Source organism: Orycteropus afer, unplaced genomic scaffold (assembly GCF_000298275.1).
Source record: "Orycteropus afer afer isolate SDZICR_OR568_19922 unplaced genomic scaffold, OryAfe1.0 scaffold00001, whole genome shotgun sequence".
Lineage (NCBI taxonomy): Eukaryota > Metazoa > Chordata > Mammalia > Tubulidentata > Orycteropodidae > Orycteropus > Orycteropus afer.
In genome coordinates, this window is record NW_006921588.1 from 33,576,281 (window position 1) to 33,592,811 (window position 16,531).

The 16,531-nt window shown below is 37.6% G+C and overlaps 1 protein-coding gene across 1 annotated transcript in view; it reads left to right on the forward strand.

The window, feature by feature from the left end:
• The window catches only part of STK39 (serine/threonine kinase 39), a 408,683-nt gene that overhangs the window by 329,188 nt on the left and 62,964 nt on the right, over window positions 1–16,531 (forward strand). Inside the window, exons 15-16 of the mRNA XM_007946961.2 lie at window positions 8,424–8,476; window positions 13,410–13,478. Coding sequence (XP_007945152.1) covers window positions 8,424–8,476; window positions 13,410–13,478 — 122 coding nt within the window. The remainder of the gene's footprint in view (window positions 1–8,423; window positions 8,477–13,409; window positions 13,479–16,531) is intronic.

Consider the following 16,531-nt stretch of genomic DNA (forward strand, 5'->3'; position numbering starts at 1 on the left):
ATGTTATCCATAATTTGTCATGACCCACACAATCAAATGCCTTTGCATAGTCAATAAAACACAAGTAAACATCTTTCTGGTATTCTTTGCCTTAAGCCAAGATCCATCTGACAGCAGCTATGATATCCCTTGTTCACATCCTCTTCTGAATCCAGCTTGCACCTCTGGAAGTTCTCTGTGAATATACTACTGCAACCGGTTTTGAATTATTTTCAGTTAAGATCTTACTTGTGTGTGATATTAATGATACTGTTCTATAATTTTCACATTCTGTGGAATCACCTTTCTTTGGAATGGATACAAATATGGATCTCTTCCAGTCAGTTGGCCAGGTAGCTGTCTTCCAGATCTCTTGGCATAACTGAGTGAGTGCCTCCAGTGTGGCACCCATTTGTTGAAATATCTCAATGGGTATTCTGTCAATTCCTGGAGTCTTGTTCTTCACCAATTCCTTCATTGCAGCTTCGAATTCCTCCTTCAATACCATTGGTTCTAGATCATATGCCATCTCCTGAAATGGATGAAGAGCAACCAGTTCTTTTTGGTACAGTGACTCTGTGTATTCCTTCTATCTTCTTTTGATGTTTCCTGCATCAGTGTTTTGCCCTTAGAATCTTTCAGTATTGCAACTCAAGGCTTAAATTTTTTCCTCAGTTCTTTCAGCTTGAGAAATGCCAACCGTGTTCTTTTCTTTTGGTTTTCTAACTCCAGGTCTTTGCACATTTCATTATAGTAATTGGCTTTGTCTTCTCGAGCTGCTCTTTGAAATCGTCTGTTCAGCTAGCTCTTTTATCTTGTCATTTCTTCCATTTGCTTTAGCTACCCTCTGCTCAAGGGCAAGTTTCAGAGTCTCTTCTGTCATCCATTTTGGTCTTCTCTTTTTTCCTCATCTTTTTAGTGACTTCTTGCTTTCTTCATGGATGATGCTTTTGATGTCATCCCATAGTTCTTCTGGTTTTTGGTCATTCGTGTTCAGTTCATCAAATCTGTTCTTTAGATGATCTCTAAATCCAGGAGGGTTATATTCTAGATCGTATTTTGGCTCTCATGGGCTTGTTTTAATTGTCTTTAACTTCAAGTTGAACTTACATATGAGCAGTTGATGGTCTGTTCCACAATCAGCTCCTGGCCTGGTTTTGGCTGAAGATAATGAGCTTTTCCACCACCTCTTGCCACAAATGTAGTCAGTCTGATTCCTGTGTGTTCCATCTGGTGAAATCCACGTGTACAGCCGCCATTTGTGTTGTTGAAAAAAGGTATTTGCAATGAATAAGTCACTGGTCTTGCAAAATTCTACCATGTGAGGTCCAGCATTATTTCTGTCACCAAGGCCAATTTTTCCAACTACTGGTGATTATTCTTTGTTTCCAACTTTTGAATTCCAGTCACCAGTGATAATTGACACATCCTGACTGCAAGTTCAGTCAATTTCAGACTACAAAAGTTGATAAAAATCTTCTATTTCCTCATCTTTGGCTTTGGTGGTTGGTGATAAATTTGAATAATAGTCATATTAATGGGTCTTCCTTGTAGGTGTATGGATATTATCCTATCACTGACAGCATTGTACTTCAGGACAGATCTTAAAACATCCTTCATGATGATGAATGCCACGCCATTCTTTAAACTGTCTTTCCTGGCATAGTATATCATATGGTTGTCTCATTCAAAATGGCCAAAACCAGTCCATTTGAGCTCACTAATGCCTAGGATATCAATCTTTATGCATTCCATTTCATTTTTGACAACTTCCAGTTTTCCTAGATTCATACTTCGTACATTCCATGTTCTGATTATTAATGGATGTTTGCCCCTGTTTCTCCTCAGTTTGAGTGGTGCCAGTTCAACAAATGGAGGTCTTGAAAGCTTTATCTTATCCATATAAGTAAGGCTGATTTTACTCTAATAATGCAGCTCTTTCTCAGTCCTACTTTGGAAGCTTTCTAAGCTAAGTGACTCATCTTACTCCTCTATATTGGACAATGTTTCTGGACTATTCATAAATTAGCACAGTAATGTATCAGACAGTGTTTCTCTGCTATTCATAAGGTTTTCCCTGGCCAATTCTTTGAGACGTGGATGACCTCCTCCTTCTTCCTAGTCTGTCTCAGTCTGCAAGCCGGACTGATACCTGTGCACATGAGCACCCCACTGCGTTTGAAACACCAGTGGCACAGCCTCAATATTCACAGCAACATGTCACCACAGTAGGACAAACCAACGTCGGACAAGTTTATCTCCCTTAGCTGTTGGAAACCTCTCCAACCCCCTTTACCTGGATCCCTGCAGCTGACTCCTCGATCTGTTCTGGTCCCCTTTGCCTTTTCTGTCCTCTCCCTGCCTTCCCGCCTCACTGCTTGCGGGGCGTGGCCTGGGTTCCCTCTCCTCACCTGGGTCCCTGTGGCTGCAAAGTTACCTAAGAACAAGTTTATTCATTGAAATACTGTTTATGATAGCAAAATATTAGAAGCAATCTGTGCATAGATTTAAAGCAAAAACAGAAAATTGTTCCCCTCAAATCCACTGCAACTCATGAGGCCCCCATTTGTGTCAGAGTAGAACTTTGCCCCATAGGGTTTGCAATGGTTGATTTTTTGGATGTAGATCTCTAAGCCTATCTACTCAGGTGCCTCTGAGTGTACTAGAACCTCTAACCTTTCTGTTAGTGGCTGAATGCATTAACTTTTATACTACCACCACCTAAAAAGTCCATCCACAGATAATGTTTTTTATTAAATAGAAAACAAACTGAATCCTAAACCATGTAACAGAATACTCTGTAGCTATTTTAAAAAAAGAAAAAGAATGAGGGAGCTTTTATGAATTGATAGAGTGATTCCAAGATATGCTATTACTTTTTTTTTTTTTTTTTTAAAGTATGGTTTGGAACAATGGATATAGTATGCTACCATTTAGTATTAACAGGCTGAGAGAAATATGTGTGTATATTTGCAAGTCTATGCATAAAACCACCTCTGGAAGAATGCATAAAATGTCTGTAACATTGGTCGCTTCTGTGAGAGGAACCAGGTAGCTAGGTGACAGGAGTGGGAAGGCTAATAGTCACAGAGAAGTCTTTCTCTACCGTTTGATATTTTAAACCATGTCATCTATTTTTCATAAATAAATAAATCTTCCGTGGCACCTGTGGACATTTGCATAGCAATAAGGATTGTACCATACTAAATTTTAGAATTAAGAGTTTCTGCTTAGAGTTATCAAAGGAAAGTCAGAGCCTTGAAACCGTTACGCTCATTTTTAATGTTTCCTCTGTACAGCTGCACAGACTTAGTTTCAGGCCTTAAGTCATACCTATTTTCAGCTTCCCTGAAAGCAAGAATATCCTGTGCCATATCAATTAAAGTAAATGTACTTTCAATTAAGGTGTTAAGTATGAGTCTGAAGAAATTAATTCTTTATAAAAGTATGACCTTCAGTAGTTAGATCCAATTAGGCATTTTTCCAGCTATATTTCAACTTGATGGGACAAGTCCACTGCCCACAATCAATCACTGTGATCTTTTCAAAGGCGAGTATTTTAGGTTCAGAGTCATAAAAGAATGACTTGACTAGCTAACCTCCATAACTTGAGCCACAGTTCATACAGATAGAGATTATGGGAGTTGGATATTACTTTTGCAGTGTTAATATTTAAAGCATCAGGACATGCATGATGATGCTCTAGGTATACCTCTCCTCTCATGTCCTTAGTAGAACAAATTAATTTAGAAATGGCTGACCAAAAAATAAGAAGAGAAAGGTATAACTACATAGATTAATGCTAAATCAAATTTACCTTTTTTTTTTTTTCCCACATTCCGTCATTTCATTATTAATATACTATAAATTCTTGGTGTCCTCATGACCTTTGTTTTCTTACTGGATTGCTTTAGTTCTAATTCCATCTTTTTTTGGTACATAGCACTCAAATTCAAGGCTATTGAAAATGCTGGATGATCTTTTTATGTTAACATGGAAAGTCTTGGGAAATATTTTTCTCTCTCAAAAATGAAAGGAATTGCACATTTCTGTTTAATATTTGGTATTCCTGTTACAGTATTATTGGTCCTTACTCTGCCACTCATTAAATTTGTAAACTTGAAGAAGCTATTGAATGAACTGACCTTAAAAATTAGAAAGCAAATTATTTCCTACTTTGATTGTTGGAATCAAATGATTCACATCTATCTGTTTGTCTGTCTATCTATCTATATCCATCCATTGATAGGTAGTCCCTGACTTAATGACGTCTTAGAGTCACAACAAACCATACTTACAACTGTCTATTTTGTTTTCCCTTGGTACATCTTATTAGTAATATGTACAAAATGCACTGCTACAATGTGTAATTTTCTGATGTTACCACTTTGAGGTGTTAAATGTTGTAGATGCTCAGAGAGTAGATTTATAAAGATACTGATTATAAAAAGCAAAGATAATGGATTAAAAAAAAAAGTGTTCAGCTTATGTCAGAACTGACATATGATGGAACTGTCTGAGTGGAACCATCTCATAATTCATGAACTACCTTTATAATCAGTGTTTCTCAAAATGTGGTCTGGTGACCTCTGAGGTCTTTGAGATTCTTCCAGGGAGTCTACAAGGTCAAAACTACTTTCATAATGATACCCACCCAGTGCTGTCGAGTCAATTCTGACTCATAGCAACCATATAGGACAGATTAGAATTGCCCCATAGGGTTTCTAAGGCTGTAATCTTTATGGAAGCATACTGCCTCATCATCTTCCACGGAGCAGCTGGTGGGTTCAAGCCACCAACCTTTTAGTTGGCAGCCAATAACTTAACCACAGTGCTACCACAGCTCTTTTCCATAATGATATTAATAAATTATTTGCCTTTTCGCTTTTATTCTTTCACAAGTGTACAGTGAAATTCGCTGGGTACATTGTTGTACATTCCATGTGATTGAATGCGGTAGCAAATTTAAGAATCTAAATTGTTTTCTCTTATGCCAGATTTTACCAAGATTTACAAAAATGAAAACAAAATAATACCTTCTTTTCACTTTTTTAAAAAAATAATTTTCATAAAAATATTTTCTCTTTGCATGTCATTTTCAAATAAATTAATAAATATTTTTAAATTTCTGTTTTAATTACTAATACAGTAAATATTGATAGATAGAACCCATATTAACTCTTTAGGACTCCTCAGTACTTTTTAAGAATATAAAAGGTTCCTAAGAGCAAAATGTTTGAGAACTGCTGATATGAGAGAACTATGTAAATTGTGGTTGTAATGGCAATTTATTGAGGCTGTTTAAACAATGCTGCATGCAAACAATCCTACCCCTGCAGACATTGATGTTAATGGCATGCTGCATCTCTGTGGCAGGGCTGCTTAATCTGGGTCCAAGCAGATCTCTGAACCACCAGCCTTCTGAGTAGTAGTCAAATACTTTAGGCACTATGCCACCAGAGCTCCCTCTGCAAAAAAAAGTTGTCTGAAATTACATGTGTAGGTCATGTGTGAAGTTTTTTAGGGTGTGAGTTCACACTTTTCACACTTTTCTGGTTCTCAGAAGGTTCAAAAGAAGCACAGCGATAGGAATTCTCAAGGTCCTCCATTCCCAGGAGTAATGATAAGGTCAAGATGGGGAAACCTGAGCCAAAGTACTGGCCGGAAGCATTTTGGTAAAGAGCATAGTGGCTCAAGGCTCTCATGTCTGTGGTCTGAGCTTGAGTCCCTCTGTTCTTGACATTTTACTTGTGGAAAGGTATTAGACTTGGCCACCTTTTCTAGGCTCTCAGGAGAAAGGCTGTCTTTGTGTTGGTATCGTGCCTCCTCGCACCTTAGCTTGGTAGGATATGGTAGAACAAACAACCAAGATCAGAGCATAAAACGTAGAAAGGAGTTGCCATGGTTTGGGTACAGTATGTGCAGACCATGCAGTGTTACACAGAGATTTACAGGACTAAGCTGGAGTGCTCAGCAGGGTTAGTTCAGACCCCTGGCCCCAGTCGGAGGACGCTCAGGAATTGGGTATCCAGCCATCACTGTCTTTGTCTGGGAGACTCTTGGCAGCTAAGTTAATGATTACACCAAAAAACCAAACCCACTGCTGTCTATTCTGACTCATTGTGACCTTATAGGACAGAGTAGAACTGCCCCATAGGGCTTCCCAGGCTGAAATTTTTATAGAAGCAGATTGCCACATCTCTCTGTGGTGAGTAACTGGTGGGTACAAACCACTGATCTTTTGGTTAACATCTAAGCACTTTAACCACCATGCAATCAGGGCTCATTAGCTAATAGTTAAGTGATCTAAATTGCTTGTGAATACTACTATTTAATGTTTCCTACTGCAGTTTCTTTCTTTCTTTCTTTCTTTTTTAAATGGATAGTGGTGATGGTAGCACAACATGGTGAATGTAATTAATGTCACTGAATTATACTCTTAAAAATGGCTTTTTAAAATCAGAAACCTCATCCAAGTTAATACGTATCTACGCTTCTCGGAAGGAAGGTCAGGCAATCTACTTCCATAGTGATACCACCTTGGAAATCCAAGGAGGGGTCACTGTCAGTCGGGTCCGACTGGAGGGCACATAGCAACAACCATAACACGCTCCAGTTAGTGGTTTATCCTCCCTTCCCTACCCACCCCTGGTAACCATCAAAGAATGTTTCTTTTTAAGTGAAACCCTTTTCTTGACTTTTTACAATAGTGCACCCATACAGTATTTGCCCTTTTGGGATTGACTGACTTCACTTAGCATAATAACAAGAACAAAAAAAAAAAAAACCAAACTCACTGCCCTTGAGTCAGAACTGACTCATAGTGACCCCTCTTGGGGTGTCTGTAGCAGTATCTCTACGGAAGTAGATTGCCCAGTCTTCTTTCTGAGGAGTGGCTGGTGGGTTTGAACCGCCAGCCTTCTGGTTAGCAGTCAAGCCTCTACGTTTATCCATGTTATCAGATGTTTTACAGATTCATCATCATTCATCATTGTGAATGGTGGGTTAAACTACCTATCTTTCAGTTAGCAACTCAGAGCATTGTATTCCGTTGTGTATATGTACCATAGTTTGCTTATCCTACTGTAGTTTCTTAAGGTGTTTTTATTTACTTTTTTTCTCGAATCTTTTGAGGGTTACCCATAATATTTAGTGTTTTTATGAGAATTATAAAAAATTCTGATTAGAGCTTCTTGTTGTTGTTGTTATGTGCCGTGGAGTTGGACCCGACTCATAGCAACCCCTCCTTGGGTTTCTGGGGCAATATCACTACGGAAGTAGATTGCCCCATCTTCCTTCCAAGGAGTGGATTAGAGCTTAGTGCCCATATTATTATATCTTGAAGCTAACATGAATGAAAATAATCATAGATATATAGTCATTCCATATCTCTGCAGTGTCACTCAGTTTTTGGTTAAACATATGTGCATATAGTCTACTTTTTTTTTTTTTTAGCTCTCGAGGTTAAAGCATTCAGCTGCTAACCAAAAGGTCTGGTGGTTCAAATCTACCAGCCACTCTGTAGGAGAAAGATAGAGGGCAGTCTGTTTCCATAAATATTTACAGTCTTAGAAACTTTGTGGGACAGTTCTACTCTGTCCTGTGGGGTGACTATGAGTAGGATTCTACTCAAGGGCAATGGGATTTATTCTAGTTTTGTGTAAGCCTTTTATACTTACTTAAATAAAATTTTGTATATTCTGTGGTTAGTTTAAAAAAAAGCTTAGAGGTGCCCTTAAATTTAGACTTTTAAAAATTATATAATACATACCTTGTGGGCATTTTGTTCAAGATTTAATGTACAGTAGCTATCATAAGCTTTATCACTTTCTCTGTTTACTTCACTTTTTAAAATGATTTGGTAAAATACTGTTTTCCTAGGAAAATATGAAAAATGCATGAAATATTATTTTTTTAGACTAAAGGCTTGTGAAATTTTTAACTATGAAATAATATGTAAAGTTATCAATTTAGTGCAAATTGAATAAAGTGAATATTTTATTTTTGGAATTTTGTGATATAAACACATTTGCATAAGGTAAGTTCATATCAGTTAAACAAATTGTTGTTGTTGTTGTTGTTATGTGCCGTCAAGTCGGCCCCGACTCATAGCGACCCCTCCTTGGGTTTCCGAGGCAGTATCACTACGGAAGTAGGATTGCCCAACCTTCCTTCCGAGGAGTGGCTGGTGGGTTTGAACCACCAGCCGTCTGGTTAGCAGGCAAGTGTCTTAGCCACTATGCTAGCAGAGCTCCCAGTTAAACAAATATCTTCCTTTATTATTGTCATAGCTATCTCTTCCAGTTATGGAAATATTTGGAGATAACTCAAAACTGTGAAATGCTGTCTACATATTAGTAGTGTCTTATAAAAGTTGGAATGCATTCAGTTTGATTAAACTATGCTTCATTCTGTTTTAATGTGCTGTATGTAATGTATTTCAGAAACTCCAGAAAGGAACTTAATGACATACGATTTGAGTTTACTCCAGGAAGAGGTAAGCTTTAATTGGAATTATTATTTTATTCCCACAAAGAGTGTTTCAGAAATTGATTACAAGCATGTGGTTATAATTTGTTGTTCAAAAATACATTTTTAAAAAACGAAGAAAGGAAGAAAGGAGGGAGAGAGAGAGGGAAGCAGGATGGAAAGGCTTTTCAGTAATTGTGGGGATTTATAACCAAATCACTGCTGATTAAATGAATCCCAGTGACACATGTTGTACAGTGTGTGTGTACGTACATGTGCCTGTGCATGTGTGGGTGTGTAATATTAGCTCAACTATGAAAATAAGTACTGGCGTAGTGATGTAGGCCCAAAAGGAAGTTATGATTGAGTATAATGAGAAGCATATAGCAGTCTTGATGAAGTATGAGCAACGAACAGCTATATTATGGAGAAAGGTGAAGTACTTCTCAGTTCAGATTGTAAGAAGCCTGTACTGAGCAGTGTTTGTGGCCTCTGCTTTCTGCAGGAACCACTGGTAAACTTGGTAGGAACAATATCAATATTGCAATTGAATACAATTTTAGTATTTTAAATAGTTATTAAAACTTCCTAAGCACTAGCCTGATTGCTCTTTAAACTCCCGCATGACATGGCACCATGGATTACTTTTTAGTGTCCCCGGTACCTGGCAGAGCCTGGCAACAGGAGAAACCCAAATAATCTTGGTTAACTGATGGATAAATAATATATATAAACAGTCTTTGGTGACCACAAGAATGTTGTTGTTGTTGTTATGTGCCATCAAGTTGGACCCGACTCATAGCGACCCCTCCTTGAGTTTCGGAGGCGGTATCACTATGGAAGTAGATTGCCCAACCTTCCTTCTGAGGAGCGGCTTATTGGTTTGAACTGCCAGCCTCCTGGTTAGCAGTCAGGTGCCTCAGGCACTACGCTACCAGAGCTCCTGACCACAAGAATAGTTGTAAAAAAAAAAAAAAATAGTTTTTTTTTTACTATTTCCATTATTTAGTTTACAAGTAAAACAGCATAGAGAAGTAAAAATCAGATGCTAATGCTAAGACTGTCACTCTTTTTCAAGACCTATGGCTTCAAATGTTTATATGAAAACAGCTGCCATGTCCACATTGAATACCTGTATAAAATATGTTAGTTTCATGTATTTGAACTTATTAACATATGTAAGCTAGTAACATTCTGCATTTATTTATTTATATACTGGAGCTGCACATAATTTTTAATTTGATTTAAAACATTGCTAAAATTTTGAAAATTCTGAAATACAGTAGTTTCTAGTTTAGTCTCTGGCCAGTAGGTAAACTGCTTTGACCTCTCTGTTATCATCAATTGTAATAAGTTGCAAATTTGGATGTCTGTTGGAGCTAAAAAGAAACCGGAGGAAAAAAAACCAAACCCAACCCATTGCTGTCAAGTAGATTCCAACTCATAGCAACCCTATAGGTCAGAGGAGAACTGCCCCATAGGGTTTCCAAGGCTGAAATCTTTATGAAGCAGACTGCTACATCTTTCTCATGTGGAGTGGCTGGTGGGTTAAACTAGTCTACCTTTCACTTAGCAGCCAAGAGCTTTAACCATTGCATCACTAGGGCTCCTTGGAAAGCAGAGTCTATGTGCATACATTATCACATTCAGTTTTTAAAAAGCAGTGTTTTTGTTCCTGGGCCAAATATGGCCATAGACTCATGGGTCCCTGGTCTGTAGCTTCTGCAAGCACAAAGATTTAATGGCTCCCAGTATATCTCTATTTAAATAACATATGATGTATCTTTTTCTAAAGATAGGTAAATAGGACCCTAATAAATTTGCTAATTGATCTTTCATTCTGAAGGTAATCTGTCATTGACAGCTTAAGAGTTGGTCTCTGAAATTGAATAAGCCTCTAGTTGGCATTATCAAAGACCTGCATTTTGTCATAATATAAAAATATTGACCAAGCAAGGCTGTGATAAGATCTAGTAATTACATAACAAATGTTTCAAGTACAGTGAGTTAAAAGGACAGATTCTTATTTTAAGGTTGTTTCTTTTCATGGGATTGTTTAAAACTGACTATGGCAGTAAAAATCAATTGTAATTTTAAGAGGTAACAAAGAGATGAATTTCTGATGAGGAGTTTTGTGAATAAGGTGGCCCTATCAGCATTCCTGGGCCATTGTGCTTGTTTTGTCAGCTTCATTTCCCATCGTTAGATTAAGAGTCTCTGCTTTTGTCGCCTAAACAAAAACCTGTAGTGTCGACTTCCTGGAGATCACCAGTATTCACTGGGCAGCTGTGCACTGGCTGGATAGTAGCAGGAGCACCATATGTATGTATCACAGTACCTCTGTGATTACTAATGCTGTCTGCATTTCAGATATTGTCTACAGCAACCTGTACATGCACACTACATGTGAATATGTTTACTCTCAATATGTGTATGAATATGTATATATGGCATAGAATACATAATGTAAGCATATAAAATACTCTCTGTCCTCATTTGAGAATAAGCCCTTTGTGTTAATTGTATTGCTGTATGCCCTCAAAATTGGACATTAATGTATGATTTTTTTAAACTCACTTAGACATCAGGTATATCAAGCAGCTTAGAGAAAAACAGATTACCAGTAAAACAGTGGGAGCTCTGGTAGCATAGCGTAGTGCCTAAGGCACTTGACTGCTAACCAGAAGGCTGGTGGTTCAAACCCACCAGCCACTCCTCAGAAGGAAGGCTGAGCAATCTACTTCCGCAGTGATATTGCCTTGGAAACCCAAGGAGGGGTCGCTGTGAGTCGGGTCTGACTCAATGGCATATAACAACAGCAACAACAGGAAAACAGTTACCTTCAAGTGTCTGTTTGCAACTCTTACTGGTGTATGACTTACATTCATACAAAATGACTTCTTAATGACACACATACAAACATGGAAACTAGGTCATTTCGGCCAGCAAATGTGACCCGTTTGCCATTTTAATATGATTCATCTGCTTCCTAGAAGTCTTAAAGATAGGAGACACGGTACACTTCAGTCATTTGGGAATGTCCCTTGTTAACCCTCAATTTGTCTGTGTTTGATTATTCATTGTGCAGCTATCTCCTGTGATTGTATCTCCTTACTCAAGTGTAAGATCGGAGTGATGTATGAGAGATGGTAGTAGCACATTCAGAAGTTTTAGAAGATGATCAATCAGTAGAAATGTAATGACTGCCTACTATGCACCAAGTGCCTAGGCAGGCACTTTAATTCAAGTGCCTCTTTTCCTGAGATTCGGGCGGCATCCTGGAAGGTGGAGATTATGAGGGTGAATGTTCTCACAGATGTTATAAAGATCAGTCACATTCAGAGTAGAGCCTTTCATTGTGCTACTGCCTTGGGTACCATACTATAAGATCAGTTTATCACTATGAGATTTTTATAACGTGTTTCTTGAATTCTGACAATAAAATCTTGTGGACAAGACCCAAGATAAGCCCACATTACGTGGAATTGCAGAGTTTAGTAAGATTATTTTTTCCTTTTTTTTCCCCCATTTACTTCATTGTATTCCACTTTGTTAGGAGATGGAATCAGTAAAATGATAGACTAATACAATTTTTCTGGAAGTATGATAATATACATTAGGTCTCAAGCTTTTACTGGAGATTGGGGAAATTGATCCAGGTATGAAGTTATGAAAGACGAAACACAAGGGTGTAAGGTATGATTCAGATGATCTTTGGCTGATACACAGATAGTATTTATTGTGCACTCACTGTGTGTCAGACGCTGGTTTGAGCACTTCATAGCCCAAGAATTGAAAAAGATAATTGTACCTTTAGCTACATGTGCACAGTCTCACACAAACACACATACACACACACACTCAATCACATTTACATAGCATCCAAGGCATAGATTACACAAGGAAATCAGTCTATGTTGAAGGCAGCCTTTGGCAGAAGGAACTGCAATTCAATTTGGATATCTCTTTGATTTAGTAGCTCATTATCAGATATTCCTCGCCTTTAGGAGATACTTATATGTCAGACTTCCATCTGTATTGTCACTGGCTGGCTGCTGAGCAATGTGGTTGGTTTGTTTATTTTTTTGTTTTTGTCGAATTACAGTTCTGTATACTTATAAGAACATCAGAAGGCCTTAGGGACCAAATCACTCCTCCCTTGTGAAAACACAGAGGTTTATAATGGTTCTTTGGAGCGCATTGCAGTTTATCAGTTTCCTTTTACAAAGTCTTCAAAAAGACGTGTCAGTATTATCATATTCATTCATAACCTTTCAATTAAGTAATTTCAGCTGTATTCACTTGCTACAGCCTATTCAATCCCATCTTTATTAGATTACTAACTTCTGTCACTTACCATTGAGAAACTATGTTATTTTATTCAATCACATTTTCTAACATAATGTATCTTTTGCTATCAAATGATCAATGTTATGTTAAAGGAGTTTCTTAATAGCATACATTTAAGCTCATTTTAATAGTCCAACAAGCTCATTGAATGTTTGCTCCAAATACAAGGTGTATTAGACTCTACCCATTCAACCTCTCACATAAATTCTGGCTCAGTAGCAATTAAGATAGAAAAGGTTTGAAGGTGGCTGGAATTAACCTTGGCAAGAAAGAAAAGCCATATCCTGGAGAACTGTTAAGAAATAACTTCTAAGGCTGTATTTGCAGATTAATTCAGATGATAACCAGAGGGCAAAGATTTCTAGTTCCACCACAAATGAAAGAAAATAATTTTGTGTAACTTCTGCTTTAATAAATAGCAAGATGAAACTTGTGCACAGCAAATGTATTTCAGGTTGCCTCTGAATTTTTCCTCCTGAAAGAATCTGAATTGCTGAATTAAAATACATGTGGGTGATTTTAGTAAATGAAAGATGTATATTTTACATTGCACTGGGTTGTTGGCTTTTATTTTATGGTTACTAATACATATTCATTCCACATTTGTACAGATACGGCAGATGGCGTTTCTCAGGAGCTCTTCTCTGCTGGCTTGGTCGATGGTCATGATGTAGTTATCGGTAAATCATCTTTTGGCGTGCAGTGTGATTTTGTTGATCAAATGAAAATGCATGTAGAAACACATTCTTCATGAAGGAATACTTCACCCTATGGATTTTTGGAAAATTTCTTCTTGAATTCTTATCTTGTGTAAAGAAGTCCATTTAAGAATCATGCTTAATACTCCTTTTGAAAAAGATTTTAATTTTTATCTAAGTATGGCTTATTTATTTATAGATCATTTATTTGTTGAGGAATTTCACTTATGGCAACTATATCGCAAAGAACTTAAATCTAAGACCCAAAATCCATGGCATAGGAAAACTAAGGTATTATAAATTCCATGCACAGAAGTGTTGGAATCTCTGAGACCCTTTCTCACAGATTTCTTTGGACCCAATTCTAATGAATTTAGAAGCTGGTTTTCCCATCCTTCAGCAGTATTCACTGTAAAGCCTTAAAGTTGGGACTATAAAGATCATCTTTACTTAGATAAGGAAACAGAGTGTTAGAGAGGTGCAGTGGTCTGTCCAGGGTCCTGAGGCTAGGCTGTGCCAGAGACAGGGTTGGTCACTTTTAGACCATAACTTTTTTTTTTTTTTTTTTACCACATTTATAATCAACATAGCTACATGGAGAGAGGGTGGCCCACTCGGTATAGGCATATCAATAGGAGCAGGAAATGTTACGCAACCTCCTAACAAGGGAAGTGGAAAAACTCTAAGAGGCAGTCACTCTCATCTAAGGAAAAGTGGAATCTCAGGCTACCTAGGATAAAGTGACTGGCTCCATACTCCTCAGCAACTTCTGAATTCATGGAGATTTTATAATGCATTCCATTACTGGATATTCGTAATGATAAGCCTAAGTAATCAAGATTAGTTTACATTACATCATAATTTTAATTATAATTATGATATGTTAATTACATTGTTAATTATAGTAACATTCTATTGATTAGGAGAATGTGTATTATAAGATATTCTTCAAAAATATTCAAACCCAAATCAATGTTTCAAGTGACATACTCCCCATGAATGACATATTATAACTTTAAAAACTTTAAAAATTTATTTATAATAAATTCTTTCCCAATAATGCTGGAAGACTTGACTCAGAGGGATCTTTAGGTAAATATACACATGTATAAGCACAGTTTGTTCCTAGGAACTGTATAATACAGATCATTATAAAGTGAATTGTTTTATTTAAATAAGAGTAACTGGATTTATAGTGGGAGATTAGGATTCTAACCAAAAAATCAGTATCTGATAGTCATTGATATAAAATGACATATCATAAATGCAAGATATCAAGATACATTTATAATTACAAAAAATTGAGTTATTCTTTTTATTAATTGTGTATGGAGTATACACATTGATTTTACAAGAAAGCTGATTCCTCTGCCAAGTGGAAAGGGTTTTATCTCCTTATATATCATCAAATATCCTTATATATCCTGTCTTCCTTACATGCCTTTAAAATCTTGTATGATCTCATGGCAAGTTGCGTTCTCACCAAAGTTTTCTCATCTAGTGTGAGGGGGAGACAGAAAAATGGTCAATTCAACTTTAATATCTCCTTTAAATTCCCTTTCTGAGTTCTTTATGTTACCCTAATGTTTTGGTTACTTTGTGCCGCTCTTTACAGAAAATACCAGAAATGGGTGGCTTTAACAAACAGGAGTTTATTCTCTTTCAGTTTTGGAGGCCAGAAGTCTGAGTTCAGAGTGCCAAGCTCTAGGGGTTGGGTGAAAGCCCCATTACCTTGGGCTTCAGCTCTGTCTCTTGCTCCTGGTCCACTGGAGGTAGAGGTTTCTCTTCACTCAGGCAGCTGGTGGCTGCTGAGGATAACAAAACCAAAGTTGACAAGTAAAATGGCACAGACCCAATATTACCAAGTGAAACGTCAGGCCACTAATTCAAGTCCAGAGATAGTCCCAAGATCAGCGGGAAATTGCTAAATGAAGGCTCAGCTACATGCACAGTCCAACCATGCCAAAAAGCTGCAGACCATTCTCAAACCTTCTCCTTATATACTGGAAGCAGATCACATCCCTAAAGCAGCTACTGAGTTATTTGTGGCAGATTCCACAATGAGTTAGTTGACTGCCGGTCTGATCCTGGGGAATAACTACAACCAGTGCCTAGCCACTCAAAACCAGACCCAGCTAAGTTGACACATAGCCTACCTAACAATTCCGTGATGAGGGTAGATACTTTCATCCTTATTATTAAAAAATAAGTACACACCTTTGTGTCTTAGCTTACCTGAAGAAATAAAAGGATAAAGTTAATGGCTAGATCAAGATGTATTTTCCTTAAAGAGTAACTGTGGCCTATGTGCCAAATAGCTGGAATTAAACAATTAGTAGAATGAAAATAATAATTTTTAAAAATCTCTTTTTAAACACCTGTTCAAACCTCCTCTAACTAAAACTCACTGCTATCAAGTTGGATCCAACTCATAGTGACCCCTCCTTGGGCTTCTGAGGCAGTTTCACTACAGAAGTAGATTGCCCAGTCTTCCTTCCAAGGAGTAGCTGGTAGGTTTGAACCCACCAGCCTTCTGGTTAGCAGCCAAATGCCATAGGCACTACGTCACCAGAGCTCTTACTGGTTAGAAAGTAAAGGATCAAATAGTCCTTTGATTTTAATTGATCCTGGCAGGTGATAGGGAACATAGAGAATGAAAAAGATTCCTATAAAGGCGTTAAGTCACTTCGTTTGTTAAACATGGTTTTGCCTCATGCGTACACTCATGGTTAGTGTACTCCTTTTTGCCCCAGGCCCAACTGAATCTAAACCAGGGGCATTTTTTTGTTGCTGTTGATTTTTTTAAAAGCAGAGATAAGGGCATAGTTCATGTACAACTTGTTGAGTATGTTTTAACTACAGTATGTTCTGGTTACCTAGTGCCACTCTGACAAGAATATACCACAAATGGGATGGCTTAAACAAACAAGAGTTTATTCTTACAATTTGGAGGCTTTAAGTCCAAGTTCAAAGTGCCAAGCTCTAGGGACTGGGTGAAAGGCCCTCAACCTTGGGGTCCAGCTCTGCCTCCTACT